The sequence below is a fragment of the Entelurus aequoreus genome, linkage group LG01 (assembly GCF_033978785.1).
Source record: "Entelurus aequoreus isolate RoL-2023_Sb linkage group LG01, RoL_Eaeq_v1.1, whole genome shotgun sequence".
NCBI lineage: Eukaryota > Metazoa > Chordata > Actinopteri > Syngnathiformes > Syngnathidae > Entelurus > Entelurus aequoreus.
The window spans coordinates 68,159,756-68,177,244 of record NC_084731.1 but is presented as its reverse complement, the minus strand read 5'-3'; the positions used below and the strand labels follow the sequence as shown (position 1 = coordinate 68,177,244).

The 17,489-nt window shown below is 38.2% G+C and overlaps 1 protein-coding gene across 4 annotated transcripts in view; it reads right to left on the bottom strand.

Annotated features, from left to right (window-relative positions):
* The window catches only part of ralgapb (Ral GTPase activating protein non-catalytic subunit beta), a 109,704-nt gene that overhangs the window by 32,767 nt on the left and 59,448 nt on the right, over positions 1 to 17,489 (bottom strand). The window contains exons 14-21 of one of the 4 annotated variants that reach the window (XM_062057071.1): positions 14,880 to 14,944; positions 14,642 to 14,786; positions 8,069 to 8,199; positions 7,830 to 8,012; positions 3,553 to 3,701; positions 1,362 to 1,549; positions 1,190 to 1,293; positions 950 to 1,105 (exon numbers count right to left, since the gene is read on the bottom strand). In XM_062057071.1, the coding sequence (XP_061913055.1) occupies positions 950 to 1,105; positions 1,190 to 1,293; positions 1,362 to 1,549; positions 3,553 to 3,701; positions 7,830 to 8,012; positions 8,069 to 8,199; positions 14,642 to 14,786; positions 14,880 to 14,944 (1,121 nt within the window). The remainder of the gene's footprint in view (positions 1 to 949; positions 1,106 to 1,189; positions 1,294 to 1,361; positions 1,550 to 3,552; positions 3,702 to 7,829; positions 8,013 to 8,068; positions 8,200 to 14,641; positions 14,787 to 14,879; positions 14,945 to 17,489) is intronic. The other 3 variants (XM_062057078.1, XM_062057087.1, XM_062057095.1) reach the window with 3 other exon arrangements.

Here is a 17,489-nt window from a genome sequence, read left to right as displayed (position 1 = left end):
TGTAATCCATATCAATAAATAATGCCTTCCGTAAAACGTTGGATCATTTTTTGTCTTCTTCGTGGGAAGAAACCGTAAGTTGCGAACAAAGGCACTCGCTGTCTGGTAACCAGAAGTGATCACGTGACACGCTAACAGCCAATCAGGTAACAGTATCAACTATCAGGTTTGGTTGCGCCATCTTGTTGTCTGGCGGTTGATTCTTTGTATGGAGTGAGAAGAGAAAGTTCAAATTGTGGATAAAAGAGCAAAAGTCACCTAGACAGGTTTTGGATGTTTTCAAAGGGACCGTAGTCAGACCAATGTGGTCTGTACATGATGCAGGCCAGACCGCTAATACCACACCACATTAGCTCACCCTTTAGAGCACAGCTGTAACTTCCTGCCACTAAACCTGCAGAAAATAGTTCTCAGGTTTCTCTATGTTTACATTGTCACACTTTGCACTATTTTATTACACTTCATTGTAAACATATTCCTTATTTTTGCCCCTTCATTTTAAGAGTTTATTATTAAGTGTTCAATGTGATTTTAATATTATGTTGACATTGTTGGAGTGTTTTCACGCTTGTGTTGACATTTCCTTCCTGCCTTAATAGCTGAGGGATTATAATCACAGGAAGTTACATTTCAAATTCTAATGTTTACATTTAATATATTTTTCTCCTGCTCCTTATTTTCCATAGGTCCTACAAATATCAATAATGAGCCACATCAACCAACATAAAACACTTATCTATTTGACAGGGAAAGTATAATTAAACATTGCCACCCAGAGGTAACATAAGGCTTCTAGCCAGAGGCTGTCCCAGGTTAGGTTTTAAAGAAAAGTCAAGAAAGGTGAGAAACATACACAAAAGTATAAGTAAAAAATAATTTGTCCGTACTACAACAACATTCCTGCGAGTACGTGGAAGGTGATACATTGCAAGATGGACGCCCGTCTCACCTCTTTGCTGACGATGTCGTCCAGGTCGGGAATGCTAACGTCGGCTTTGACCAGGGGAATCTTATCCACCTCCTCGGGGAAGGGTCTCTGCTTGACGTTGTATCTGATCCCCACACCGTTGTTTGGCGTGGGGCGTCCCTCTGGGACAAAGGCCTGCTGTGGGAGAAGGTGGTGCTGTCAGCAATAAACCAAACTATTTTTGGTCATTATCAACAGCAGCTGCCTTTAGTGTGATCTCACCCTCTGATTGGCCCGGGCTCCTCTGGGTTGGTGGAAGAGCTGCATGGTCCAGGCGTGTCTTCCGGCCGTCCCTCGGATCAGGACCGTCACAGACGGACTGGGGTCTGTCAGGGTGAGCACAGGTGTTAGGTTGCTCTGGGGGTGGAGGACTTCTGGACAGTGAAGGACTGACTCTGCTCGTTGCCCAGAGGTTGCTCCAGCATAGCCAGAATGACCGAGTTGTCCAACACGAAGTAGCGGAAGTTGCTGGCTCCTGTGGAGCCCAGTCTGGCATGGCGGATCAGGGTGTCTTCGTTGAGGAGGCTGCAGGTGGACGCGGTTCCACTCGGGGAGGGGAAGGCTCCCAGGACCTGCATGATACTGGAGAACAAGAGCAACGACAAAAACAAGGCTTTTGGACTTACATTCACCTCGCTCAAAGACAGCATAGCTAAATATTTAATTTCTATAAATGTCTCCTCACTTTAATGATCCCATATTGTTTTCAGAGTATACCTAACTACATTGGCCACATTTTCTATGTTCACCATTTTGTGTACAACATGCTTCATCAATGAAAACTGAAGCACTGCGTTAACCTTGTCAAAGATCCTCTATAAGACATGTTGCTCTTTTCAAAGCTCTATTGTAAAATTGCTTGTCAAAGATACAGAGCGCATTGTTGTTTTTTAGAACTCACTGAAAAATGTCAAACACCTTGTGTACAACTGGAGAGTCTTGCAGTTTTTAAAGACCTTCTACAAAAGCTCTGGTCAAAGATCCTCTATTTGACAGCAGCGCTCTGCTGTTTTTAAGAAACTATAAGAAAAACACGGGTCAAAGATCCTCTATTAGGAGGAGCACCCTGCGGTTTTTAAAGACCTTCTACAAAAGCTCTGGTCAAAGATCCTCTATTTGACAGCAGCGCGCTGCTGTTTTTAAGCAACTATAACACAAACACAGGTCAAAGATCCTCTAATTAGAGGAGCACTCTACTGTTTTTAGACAACTGACAAAAACACGAGTCAAAGATCTTCTATTAGGAGCACTTTGCTGTTTTAAGGACTTTCTACAAAAGCTCTGGTCAAAGATTCTCTATTTGACAGCAACGCTCTGCTGTTTTAAGGAACTTTAAAATAAACACAGGTCAAAGATCCTCTTTTAAAAAGGAGCACTCTGCTATTTTTAAGGACCTATAACAAAAACATGAGTCAAAGATCCTCTAATCAGAGGAGCACTCTGCTGTTTTAAGGAAATATAACAAAAACACGAGTCAACGATCCTCTAATTAGAGGAGCATTCTGCTATTTTTAACAAAATATAAAAAAACACGAGTTAAAGATCCTCTATTAAGAAGAGCATTCCGCTGTTTTAAGGACCTTCTACAAAAGCTCTGGTCAAAGATCCTCTAAGTAGAGCTCTGCTGTTTAAGGACCTTCTACAAAAGCTCTGGTCAAAGATCCTCTATTTAGAGGAGCACTCTGCTGTTTTTAAGGAACTATAACAAAACACAAGTCAAAGATCCTGTGATAAGAGCTTTTGAAGACGGTACATAAAAACAGCAGAGTGCTCCTCTTAATAAAGATGATCTATTTGTCAGGAGGGCTTTGCTGCTACAAAACTATATAGGTCAGAAGCGCTCTGTCTGTTAAAGATCCTCTATTTTGAGGTGCATGCTGCTTTTTTGAACAACCTACAACAAAAACATTGTACGTGACTGAAGGGTTCTGTTGTTTTCAAGGACTTTTTGCAATAAAGCTAGTCAGAGATCCTCTATTAAAAGGTCCACTCTACTGTTTTTAGGCTCTACTACAAAAACACTAGTCAAAGATTCTCCATTTGACAAGATTTCTCTGCTGTTTTTCAGCACCCACAAAAAAAACACTTTCATGGGACAGAAACACTGTGCTGTTTTTAAGGATGTACTATCAAAGATACTCTATTTGAAAAGAGTGCTCTGTTGTTTACCAGCACACATAACAAAAACACTACTTTTTAGGACAGAAGCACCGTGCTGTTTTTAAGGATCTACAACAAAAACACGAGTCAAATATCTTCTATTTAAAGACGACCTTTTTAGGGATCTATCTACAAAAGCTCTGATCAAATATCCTTTATTTGACAGCTGTTTTTCAACAACTTACAAAAAACCCTCCTCTACATGACAGAAGGGTTCTGCTATATTTTGCATTTACGCACGTCAAAGATCCTTTATATGACGGGAGTGCTCTGCTGACTGGTGATAAGGGTTAGTTGCCCCCAAGTTTTGAACGGAAGTTGAAGATGGCAGGAATAAAGTGCGACAATGCTTTACTGTGAGAGAGGTCTGGTGCGAACTGAGAGGCGTCACTGTGCGGAAAACAAAAGAGCAAAGGTTGTCTCACCATGACAGAGTGGCCTCGGCAGCATCTTTCACCCTCATGGAAGCCGGGTTGTGCTCCTTCTCCCCTTTGTGTCGCACTTCCTGTTCCTGTCGGGACTTGCTGCCTGAGATTCCCAGCTCCACTATCTCCAGAACCTCCACCAAACAATCCTGTTGACAAAGGTGACACAAACGCAGTCAAATACAATATACGCAGATGTAGATGGATACATAATGTGTACAGCAGATATAGATCATCTACATCAACATGATGATTTGTCTGAGTGGCTGGACAGGACAGATCTAAAAAAAATAATAATAATAAAAATCGATTTAAAAATAGTTTAAAACCAATTAAGAATCATTTCAAATAAGAAATCTCAATTAATTCCAAAATCTATTTTTTTTGACACCCCTAATATATATAGGGCTGTGAATCTTTGGGCACCATACGATTCGATTCGATTCTTCGGGGTAGAGATTTGATTCTGAATCGATTCTCGACTAAAAACGATTCTCGATTCAAAATCAATACTTTGTAATAAAATTTGGTGCTAGTTCTATGATTGATTGGATTCCGCCATAAAATATATAAAGAGCTCTAATAAATGTTTATATTACTTTAAAAATGTAATACAATTCTCACCAAACATTTAATAAAGTCAAATAAAAATAAGGCAACAAGAGAAATATATGTTTTAAAGTAAAATGTGTACAGCAGACATGATCATCTACATCATGGGTGTCAAACTCTGGCCCGCGGGCCAAATTTGTTGGGGGGGTTTGGGGGAGTGGGGGGCGGCAGCGGGGTTTGGAGGTAATGGGGGTGTATATTGTAGCGTTCAGGTGTTGTGCTGGATAATGCACCTCGGCGTAGAATGCACCCTCTGACTAAAGCCCACACTTAGATTTTCCACGTGCAAGATTGAATCTATTTCCATCCATCCATTTTCTACCGCGTGTCCCTTTTTGGGGTCGCGGGGGGTGCTGGAGCCTTGAAAAAGTTATTCAATAAAAAGCCAAAAGTGCAAAAACAATAATGTTCGTGTTGGAGGAGTTGTGAATGAATGAAATATGAAATCCGTGCTGCAGTCTGCAGGTGTACCTAATATTGTGGCCCAGTAGCGACTGCAGCACGGATTTCATATTTCATTCATTCACAACTCCTCCAACACGAACATTATTGTTTTTGCACTTTTGGCTTCTTATTAAATAACTTTTTTAAATAGATTCAATCTTGCACGTGGAAACTTTAAGTGTGGGCTTTAGTTGATATAACACTCCCGTCAGGGGGTGCATTCTACGCCGGGGGTGCATTATCCGGCACAACACCTGGACGCTACAATATACACCCCCGCTACCTCCAAACCCCCCTTGTGTGGATGTTCTCCAGAAATGTGTTTGTCATTCTTGTTTGGTGTGGATTCACAGTGTGGCGCATATTTCTAACAATGTTAAAGTTGCTTATACGGTCACTCTCAGTGTAAACTGTATCGCTGTTGATGAAGTATGCGTTGCATTCACGTGTGTGTGCTTACAGGAACCGCCCATATCTTGTGACTGGGCGGGCACGTTGTTAGAAGGGATGAAAAGCGGACGTGACGTCAGCCCGTAGAAGACGTTAAAAGCAGTGCATTCAATTTTTATTTACCGTAATTTCCGGACTATAAGCCGCACCTGACTATAAGCCGCACCAGCTAAATTTAGGGGAAAATACAGATTGCTCCATATATAAGCCGCACCCGACTATAAGTCGCAGGGTTTTGATGTGTAATTACCGTAGTATATCAATCGGAGCTTTATTTGTCCATTCTTAACATGTACAAGACACATAAGAACTGAAATTACATTTTCGGCACAATCCTGCTAAGAGCAGACATACGTTACAGGGAGACAAGACGGGACCGCCAACGGATCAGCCACTTAGGGCGCTCCTTAAAAAGGTGGGAAAAAGGTGACATTGGGGAAGGGGGGGAAGAGTAAAAAAAAATATCAGTCTGAGGCTGGACCCTCAGGAATGGTCCAGACTGAGTCCGAGGAAAAAACCTCACATAGCATGGCACACATAAACATGGTACATGTAATCACAACAACTCGCAACAGAGTCATCCAACAGGACTTTGGAGGCCGGCAGCTGCTGTTGAGCGCTACTCAGCCCCCACAACCCCGGAGGAATTAAGCAGTGGTGAAGGCGTTGATTTGGGGAGGGGTGTGTGCGTGCATGTATGCCCAATTAACTTGGGTGAGATGTTGGAATTGTCTTTATGGGCCGAGGCCGGCCCCAAGAGTTCAAGAGTTCAAGAGTCCGACCCAGGTGCTTTTGAAAAAAAAGGGAAAGGTCAAAAGCGTCCATCTTTGAGGAGTCCTCAGGGGAGTGTTTTCAAACAGCCTTTTCCTCAAGGCCATTCGAGGGAGTCAAATCGTAGATTAAGATGTTGTTTTTTCTTCGAGCAGTCAAAACAATGACATTCCTGCTCTGTATGCTGGCTCTGACAATTCCAATTTATTCTTTCTCTAACTTCATCAAGATAGAATCCACCTTGCGATTCAAATCAGCAATTGCTCCAGTCTGTGATCCCACAGCACGACCCAATCCTTCCATTGCGTTGAACAGCCTGTTGGCCCTTGAGTGGCTGCCATCGTCTTCCGAATTTGACAATACACCAGAGCAATGCCCAGCCCAATCAGCAAATGCCCTGCGATCACAGCTCCAAATAGGTAGATGTCTTCCACGTCCTCGATGGAAAGGACTGAGAGGCACATGATTCTCCAAGTATTCCAGGAATCTCTCACGTACCCCGCAGCAATGGTTCCATCAGGGCAGCCAGGCTCCCCCGAACCTCTTTTCCTTGTCGAAAAGACTGTGTCAATTGCGTCGAGAGTCCAGTTGATCAAATTCATTTTGATGTTTAGATTTGAGGACAGCTCAAGAAAAGAGGCTTCAAAAAGTTTAGACAAAGACAAGGACACAAGAAAGCAAGCGGGAAGGAGGAGGAGCAGGGAAAAATGCGACCACCCTCACCAAGAGGCAAGACAGAAAAGGGGTTCCTGCTACCACGGAGGGGATTGTTGGGACAGAGATGACTGTTTGGGAACGCAAAGCGTCCCATTTATTAACAATAAATCTTTCAATCATTCAATCAAACTTTCACATCTTTGACATGGGGAACAGCATTCGTGCAGAGTACAAATAATACAACGGTGCAAAGTAATACAAAGTGCTCGCCTGTACGTTATCAAAATAACCAGCCTACCGGTATATGAAAAGTCAGTCTTTAATCATTGTGTCATCGTCTTCCTCCTGCGTACTAAAACCACAGAAATCCTCTTCGTCGGTGTCGGAGAAGAACAGGCCGTAAATAAGCCGCACCGTTGTATAAGCCGCAGGGACCAGAACGAGGGGAAAAAGTAGCGGCTTATAGTCCGGAAATTACGGTAAATTGTATTTGATATGCCATTGATATATATATTTTTTTATTATTATTTTTTGAAACTCGATTTTGCATGTCACTATAAAGTTATATAAGCCTTGCTTGTTCAAAATTTAATGCAAAACTTGTTTGGGTCCCTATCAAAAAGGTTAATTTGTTCAACCTTGGCCCACAGCTTTGTTCAGTTTTAAATTTTGGCCCACTCTGTATTTGAGTTTGACACCCCTGATCTACATCAACAATATGGTGCAGCCTTAATTGCTTAAAATCAAAAATCTATTTTTTTTTTTTTAAAGAATTGTTACAAATAAAACATCGCAAATAACGATTGGATTCAAAAATTCAAAAATCTATTTTTAAAATCAGTTCTAAGATTAATTACATTCCTCCATACAATAGATAAACAGCTCTGATAAATGTTTATATAGTACATGTTATATAGTACTTAAAAACTTTTATAAAATGCTAAATACCAATAAATAAAGTCAAATGCAAATAAGGCAATGAGAAAATGTGTACAGCAAATATAGATCATCGACATCAACAATGTAATTCGCCCAAGTGGCTGGACAGGACAGATTAAAAAAAAAAAAATAAAAATAAAAAAATAAAACGTTTTTTTTATTTTAATTGATTAAGAATTGTTCCAAATATGAATTGCTATTAATTATTAAAATAATAAAAAATAAAAATAGATTCTTTTTAATCGATTAAGAATTGTTCCAAAAAAGAATTGCAATTAATTCTAAAAAAAATATTTAAAAAAAATCAATTTTATTTTAAATTGATTAAGAATTGTTCCAAATAAGAATTGCAATTAATAAAATAAAATAAATAAAAATTGTTTTCTTTGGCAGCAGTAATATACCTTTTCATCCAGCATGTCAGGGTGCTCGGTGAGCCACACGCAGAGGAACTGGAAGGCAGCTACAATCATGGAGTGCAGGTCTCTGGACTGCAGAGGCGCTGGACGACTACACTGGTAGACGATGTAGCCGCATATAGAGCTGACCGCACGCTTACGGTCCGCTGAGTCCACCCCCGCCTTGACCTGAGCACAGGGCGCTCTGGTAGGTAAAGGGCAAAAGGTGGGAGTGCGGACTGTACCTTGGCGAGGCCGGCCAGCAGCTCCAGGGCGGCCAGCGAGATGCTCATGTCTTGTCTCCACTGGGAGTTGAGCCTCTGTGTGACCAGGTGGATACTGCGCACCAGCAGGCCTGCTGCTGTATCTGGAAGAGCTACAACATATGACACCCCGAAATACCAAACAGAGCAGAGGAAGCGCAACAAGTTTGTTGGGGTGAGCACACACGGCAAGCGTATATTCATGCAGCAAAACAAGGCTGAGCAATGTTTACGTTCTAGGACTGTTTTTAATCTTCATCTGCCTTTAAAATGTCACTTGTGCTCCTAGGCCAATACTTGCCGTACTGTGGAACTATTAATTCTGGCTCAGCAGTTTGCTGCTATTACAACATTGCTTCTGTTGCTGCCGCGTTACGCAGAATACAGTGCATCCGCAAAGGATTCACTTTTTCCACATGTTACAGCCTTATTCCAAAACACATTTCTTTTGTCCTCAAAATCTACCCACAATGCCCCATAATGACAATGTGAAAATATTTTTTTTATTACAAATTCAAACACTACGCATCATTTACTTAGTTTTAATTATTTTGCTTTTTTAAAAAAAAAAACAACCTTCTCACATTGTCATTATGGAGTATTGTGTGTAAAATCTCGAAGACAAAAATGTTTTTATTCCATTAAGGAATAAATACCATTATGGATACCCATAATGTATATACATTATGACATAGTGAAAAGTTGTTATTTATTTATTTATTTATTTTAGAAATGTATTAAAATTAAAAAATTAAAACTACATGTCATTTTTTAAGTTATAATCTATTTGCAAAATATTTTCTAAAAAACTTTTCACATTGTCATTACGGGGTATTGGTTGGTAGAATTTTGAGGACAAAAAATGTATTTATTCCATTATGGAATAAATACCTTAATGGATACACAATACCCCATAAAGACAATTTGAAATGTTTTTTCTTTAAATTGCAAATTAATTAAAAATAAAAAAACAATTAAAAAAACTACATAATTTTTTAGTTTTAATTAATTTGCAAATGTTTTTTCTAAAATCTTTTGTAATTGTCATTATGGAGTATTGTGTGTAGAATTCTGAGGACAATTTTTTTTAAATTTCATTATGGAATAAATACCATAATACATATTCATAATGAATACACAATACCTCATAAAGACAACGTGAAGGTCTTTTGTAGCAAATTTTGTAAAAAATAAAAAACTACATGTCATTTTTTTAGTTTTGAATAATTAGCAAAATATTTTCAAAAAACCTTTTCACATTGTCAGTATGGGTGTACAATTGTGAGGACAACAATGAATGTATTCCATTATGGAATAAGGCTATGACAAAGCGCATTTGGAAAGTATTCCGAATGCACTGTACTTCATAAAGGAACATGCCATTAAAGAGCTATGTTTTTCTTTCCACGAGAGCTGGGCGATAAAAAGATATCAATCTATATATTGCCACAGACACATAATCGTAAACAAAGCGCTTGATAAAACGTTCAATATTTTTTTTCCGTTTATGTTAGGAAGCAAGGTTGGTTGCATGATCAAAGGCACTCGGCCTGTGGTATAAAACAGGAAGTGATTAGTGGGAGTGACACGCTAACAGCCAATCAGGTGACAGTGTCAACTGTCAAGTTGGGTTGTCAAGCGGTTGATTCTTTCCAGGGAGTGAGAAGAGAAAGTCCAAATGAAGAAATTGTGAATAAAAGAGGAAGAGTCACCTGGACAGTATGGCACTTTGTGGGATTTTTTTTCAAACGGACCAATGTAGACCAAGTAAGCCACGTTCACCCTTTAGGGTAGTGGTCCCCAATCATGGCACCCACCTGTTCCCAATTAGCCTGTTTACCTGTGGGATGTTCCAAATAAGTGTTTGATGAGCATTCCTCAACTTTCTCAGTCTTTTTTGCCACTTGTGCCAGCTTTTTTGAAACATGTTGCAGGCATCAAATTCCAAATGAGCTAATATTTGCAAAAAATAAAGTTTTCCAGTTCAAACGTTAAAAATATCTTGTCTTTGCAGTCTATTCAATTGAATATAGGTTAAAAAGGATTTGCAAATCATTGTATTCTGTTTTTATTTACCATTTACACAATGTGCCAACTTCACTGGTTTTGGGTTTTGTATGTATAAAAACACATTTCAGAATTAGCAGCCGGTCTCCTCATTTATGGACCTTCTGATATGATACAGAAGTCTACATGCATGATACATGAAAGTGTGGCTCCACTTCAAGGAGATACATTCTCACATAAGTGCAAAAGATCACTACTTCCAGTTACTTTAGGATAATATTGTACTATTAACAACAGTATATTACATAAACATTACCCAGCCAAACATTTATTTGACAGGAAAAACGTAACGTTCCGATGACAACCTTTCTTTCAGGATTCACAACAAAGTATTTCATTTAGGTAAAAACCTACAGAATAATAAATGATTTATAAATAAATACATGGACCACATTTTTCGGACCATAAGCCGCACTTAAAATCATTTAGTCTTCGCAAAAATGGACAGTGCGCCTTATAACCCGGTGCGTGCCTAATGTACGTATTAATTCTGGTTGTGCTTAGCGACCTGGAAGCTATTTTATTTGGTACATCATGTAATGGTAAGTGTGACCACTAGATGGCAGGCACACATAAGAGATAGGTGTGGACTGCAGGTTGACGACTGTTGAATAAATGACGCCAACAAGTACCCGTAAGCAAGCAACAACAAAACATTGTGAATAAAAGAGGAAGAGTCACCTGGACAGTATGGCTCTTTTTGGGATTTTTTTCAAAGGGACCAATGTAGACCACGTAAGCCACGTTCACTCTTTAGAGCATAAAACATGGCGCTCAAAAATCTGTCCAACTGTTTTAGTATGACTTTGGTAAGCTATGAAGCTGCAACGCTTAAAGGAACGCGGAGCATTACGGCTACCCTAGTCAGACGTACTGTACTTTCTACATTATTATGGTGTGTGTTTAAGGACCACAAACTGGCACCTATTGGGAGACATTATCTGGCGTTTTGTTTCACAATATTATGCAAAACCAACTTTTCTTACCTATTAGTGCCTGTTCAAGTGTATTTAGGATCTGCATAAAACCCGAAAATGTGCGTGCGTCCGCCACAGTAGCCCACGCCGTAGTCAATAAGCTCCTTTTTCTTTATCCTCTTGTTGTGGGGCATTCTTCCTCCACTATTGCCATTTCTAATACAAAGTAGCGTACACCTCTAACTTATATCTGTCAGTAGACTCGCTATGGAAGCGCTAAAAACTGCCGGTACAACAAAGATGACGGAGAGAAGACGCTGGCATAAATAAGACCGCCCGCAAAAACAGCGCATCCTGAAGAGACGGTCAGAAAGCTGCTTGAAGACGGTCTGTAAAACAATCTATACAATATTTTGACCAAAAAAACACCAATATATGTTATGTAGACCGCAAGGAAAAGTTTCAAAGCAGAATTAAAATCCTAATATGACCCATTTAATGCGTCTTATAATGCCGTCTGCCTTTTGTACGAAAATTGACTCGCTCATCGGCAGTGCACCTTATAATCCGGTGCGCCCTATGGTCCAAAAAATACAGTATATCTTCACAGTTTTAAATATATTGTCATAGTGGAGATACAAGGTTTTCATCGGACAGCAAAAAAACAACAGCAGCAAAATCAGCACTTCATTCATTGTTGTGCATATACAGTATACATTAGGGCTGCAACTAACGATTAATTTGATAATCGATTAATATGCCGATTATTACTTCGATTAATCGATTAATAATCGGATAAAAGAGACAAACTACATTTCTATCCTATCCAGTATTTTATTGAAAAAAAACAGCATACTGGCACCATACTTATTTTCATTATTGTTTCTCAGCTGTTTGTAAATGTTGCCGTTTATAAATAAAGGTTTATAAAAAAAAAATAAAAAAAAATAAATTAATTTTTTAAAAGTAGCCTCTGCGCATGCGCATAGCATAGATCCAACAAATAGATGACTAAATTAATCGCCAAATATTTTTATAATCGATTTTAAAGGCTTACTGAAAGCCACTACTACCGACCACACAGTCTGATAGTTTATATATTAATGATGAAATCTTAACATTGCAACACATGCCAATACGGCCGGGTTAACTTATAAAGTGCAATTTTAAATTTCCAGCGAAACTTCCGCTTGAAAACGTTGCGGTATGATGACGTATGCACGTGACGTCACGAGGTCAAGGAAAGTGTTTGGACCCATACAAATACCTCTGTTTTCTTCGACAAAATTCCACAGTATTCTGGACATCTGTGTTGGTGAATCTTTTGCAATTTGTTTAATGGACAATGGAGACTGCAAATAAGAAAGTTGTAGGTGCGATCTGTGTATTAGCGGCTGGCTGTAGCAACACCAACACCAGGAGGTTGTGTTGTGTTTTGAGCAGGATAGCAGACACACTACGGTGAGTACAGCTTTGGCTTCCAAACATTTGATCGCTTGCCCGTACGTGCGTGTCGATATGTGCATGTCACGTACGTAACTTTGGGGAAATATATGTTTCTTGCCGACTCTGATGGCGGCCGGGGTGTCGTCAAAAGCGTACAACGCCCGCCGCCGCATCTAAGTTAGCTTCTATTTTTTTTAGCTTCGCCAAGCTGAAAATTATTAACCGTGTATTTACATGTTCATGGTTTAATAGTATTGTTGATCTTCTGTCTATCCTTCAAGTCAGGGTTTTTTTTAATTTAGTTTCTATCTGCATTTGAGACTGATGCTATCACGTTAGCCCCGTTGCTAAGTTAGCTTCTATTTTTTTTAGCTTCGCCAAGCTGAAAATGATTAACCGTGTATTTACATGTTCATGGTTTAATACAATTGTTGATCTTCTGTCTATCCTTCCAGTCAGGGTTTATTTTAATTTAGTTTCTATCTGCATTTGAGACTGATGCTATCACGTTAGCCCCGTAGCTAAGTTAGCTTCTATTTTTTTAGCTTCGCCAAGCTGAAAATTATTAACCGTGTATTTACATGTTCATGGTTTAATAGTATTGTTGATCTTCTGTCTATCCTTCCAGTCAGGTTTTTTTTTTATTTAGTTTCTATCTGCATTTGAGACTGATGCTATCACGTTAGCTCCGTAGCTAAGTTAGCTTCTATTTTTTTAGCTTCGCCAAGCAGAAAATTATTAACCGTGTATTTACATGTTCATGGTTTAATAGTATTGTTGATCTTCTGTCTATCCTTCCAGTCAGGGTTTTTTTTAATTTTGTTTCTATCTGCATTTGAGCCTGCTATCACGTTAGCTCTGTAGCTAAGTTAGCTTCTATTTTTTTAGCTTCGCCAAGCTGAAAATGATTAACCGTGTATTTACATGTTCAGTCACTGTGAATGTCCATTTCGCGTTCTCGACTGTCATTTTCAAGAGGATATAGTATCTGAGGTGGTTTAAAATACAAATCCGTGATCCACAATAGAAAAAGGAGAGAGTGTGGAATCCAATGAGCCAGCTTGTACCTATAAGTTACGGTCAGAGCGAAAAAAGATACACCCCGCACTACACTGTAGTCCTTCACTCTAAAGTTCTTCATCCACGAATCTTTCATCTTTTCGCTCAAATTAATGGGGTAATCGTCGCTTTCTCGGTCCGAATGTCTCTCGCTCCATTGTAAACAAAGCGGAATTGTGAGGAATCCTTTGTCTTGTGACGTCACGCTACTTCCGGTATGGGCAAGGGTTGTTTTTATCAGATACCAAAAGTTGCAATCTTTATCGTCGTCGTTCTATACTAAATCCTTTCAGCAAAAATATGGCAATATCGCGAAATGATCAAGTATGACACATAGAATGGATCTGCTATTCCCGTTTAAATAAAAAAGTTTCATTTCAGTAGGCCTTTAATATATATATATATATATATATATATATATATATATATATATTATATATATATATATATATATATATATATATATATTATATATATATATATATACATAGATGTGAAATGTTCAAACTGTTACATCCCTACCTACTCTAGCTAGATGTCAACATGAGATGGGGACACCCCATCCACATCCAAAAAAAAAATTGTTTTAATTAAAAAAATAATAATAAAAAAACCTCTGCGCATGCGCATAGCATAGATCCAACAAATCGATGACTAAATTAATCGGCAACTATTTTAATAATCGATTTAATCGATTAGTTGTTGCAGCCCTAATATACATGTGTACATACTGTATATATATATATATATACACGTATGTGTGTGTGTGTAATATAATGTGTGCGTGTGTGTGTGTATATATATATATATATATCATATATAGATATACAGTATATATATTATATCTATATATATATATGTTTTTGAAGCACTGCATCACAGCAAAAAAGTTTGTCAGCACCTACACAGACATTTTATCCAGCGCTTTTTAACTCTGCATACCACTTTAAGCACGTTAGCTATCAAGAGGCAAAACATGTTCATTTAGTAAGTTACAAGCTCTCAATTAAGAGGTGGCCATCTTCTTGGACAGCAACAGTCACTTTCCCTATTTGTGTGGTCTTACCGTAATCCCGAAGCAGGGCCTGGGATGGGCGCTCACAGTCCGGGCTGGCGGCCTCCGTGCTGCCCCCGCTGCTGAAACTGATGCCGCTGTTGGTCCGGCTATGACTTTGGCTCCCCGCGGCCGCCTGACTCCCGTCTATGCTCCCCTGGCCACGCCAAACACAGCAGGTCTGGTTAGTGAGTGCCATGTGTGGGCAAAATATTGCTTGGTATACGAGGGGGAGGAATTTGAGACCTACCGTTTCTGTCTGCGCGCCTATGGACTCCAACAGTGCTGAGTCTTGAACTATATTTAGCATGGCACCTGGGAGAGATCACCACATGAAGAATAAACACAAAGATAAGGCAGTAGAGGCGCTGCAACAAGTTTATGATCTACATTAAAGGCCTACTGAAACCCACTACTACCGACCACGCAGTCTGATAGTTTATATATCAATGATGAAATCTTAACATTGCAACACATGCCAATACGGCCGGGTTAACTTATGAAGTGCAATTTTAAATTTCCTGGCAAACTTCCGGCTGAAAACGTTTCGATATGATGACGTTTGCGCGTGACGTCAACAATTGAAGCGGAAGTATTCGGAGCCCATTGAATCCAATACAAAAAGCTCTGTTTTCATCTCAAAATTCCACAGTATTCTGGACATCTGTGTTGGTGAATGTTTTGGTGGAGCGCTAATGTTTTTATCATAGCTCTGTGAGGTCCCATTGCTAAGTTAGGTTGAATGGCGTCGTTAGCAACAGCATTGTTAATCTTCGCCAAGCTGGAAAGCATTAACCGTGTAGTTACATGTCCAGAGTTTGGTAGTGTTGTTGATCTTCTGGCTATCCTTCCAGTCAGGGACTTATTTGTTTTGTTTCTATATGCAGTAAATCCCGATGCTATCACGTTAGCTCAGTAGCTAAAGTGCGTCACCGATGTATTGTCGTGGAGATAAAAGTTACTGTGAATGTCCATTTCGCGTTCTCGACTCTCATTTTCAAGAGGATATAGTATCCGAGGTGGTTTAAAATACAAATCCGTGATCCACAATAGAAAAAGGAGAGAGTGTGGAATCCAATGAGCCACCTTGTACCTAAGTTACGGTCAGAGCGAAAAAAGATACGTTCTGCACTGCACGCTAGTCCTTCACTTTCACGTTCCTCATCCACGAATCTTTCATCCTTGCTCAAATTGATGGGGTAATCGTCGCTTTCTCGGTCCAAATCTCTCTCGCTGCTGGTGTAAACAATAGGAAAATATGAGCAGTCCTTCCCCCGGTGTCGTCACGCTACTTCCGGTAGGGGCAAGGCTTTTTTTTATCAGAGACCAAAAGTTGCGAACTTTATCGTCGTTCTTCTATACTAAATCCTTTCAGCAAAAATATGGCAATATCGCGAAATGATCAAGTATGACACATAGAATGGATCTGCTATCCCCGTTTAAATAAAAAAAATTCATTTCAGTAGGCCTTTAATCATCAAGAGAACAAATAACCAATACTAGAGCATTTATCGCCCGAGAAAAATTAATCTGAGGCTGAGTTGACTTGAAACTGTTTAATGTTGCACTTTTTATATGTAGAAGAAAAGTTATGTCATTTTATTTAATCTGAGCAACAACTTGAAGCAGTTTAATGTTGATTAACGTGGACAAGTTAAAAAACTTATTGGGGTGTTACCATTTAGTGGTCAATTGTACGGAATATGTACTGTACTGTGCAATCTACTTAAAAAAGTCTCAATCAATCAATCAAAAAAAGCACTTTATATGTAGAAAAGTTTTGTTAAGAAACCATTCTGAGCCTTATCTTATTTAGTTTTTATTTTATATATGTTGACCACATTAACCCTGGCAATGGACCCTGTGTGTATATGTATGTTATGCCATTGTTTACAAATTTGGTAAAAAAATTACCAAAACATTTATATTTTGTTGTTTTCTTACTGTACCGAAAATGAACCGAACCGTGACCTCTATGTGTATGTGTATATATATATATATATATATATATATATATATATATATATATATATATATATATATATATATATATATATATATATATACACATATACATATATATATATAAATATATACAGTATATATATATATATATATACACTCATATATATATACACACACACACACACATATATATATACATATATGTATATGTGTGTATATATATATATATATATATATATATATATATGTGTATGTATATATATACATATATAAATATACCTATATATACATATATATATATATATGTATGTGTGTGTGTATATATATATATGTATGTGTATATACTGTATATATATATGTGTGTATATATATATACACATATGTATATATATATATATACATATGTATATATACATACATACATATACATACATACATATATATGTGTGTGTATAAATATATATATGTATATATATATGTATGTATATATATGTATATATATATATATATGTATGTATGTATGTATGTATGTATGTATGTATGTATGTATGTATGTATGTATGTATGTATGTATGTATGTATGTATGTATGTATGTATGTATGTATATATATATATGTATGTATGTATGTATGTATATATATATATATATATACATATATATACATGTATATATACATACATATATACATACATATATGTATATGTATGTGAGTTGGCTGCGATGGTGGGGGAGGATGCCGGACAGACCTGGCAGGCCCAAGCGCCTCAATATCGATTCTTGGGGTCACGATTCGATTCAAAATCGATTTTATTTTTTCAATTCAACACGATTCTCGATTCAAAAAAGATTTTTCCCCGATTCAAAACGATTCTCTATTCATTCAATACATAGGA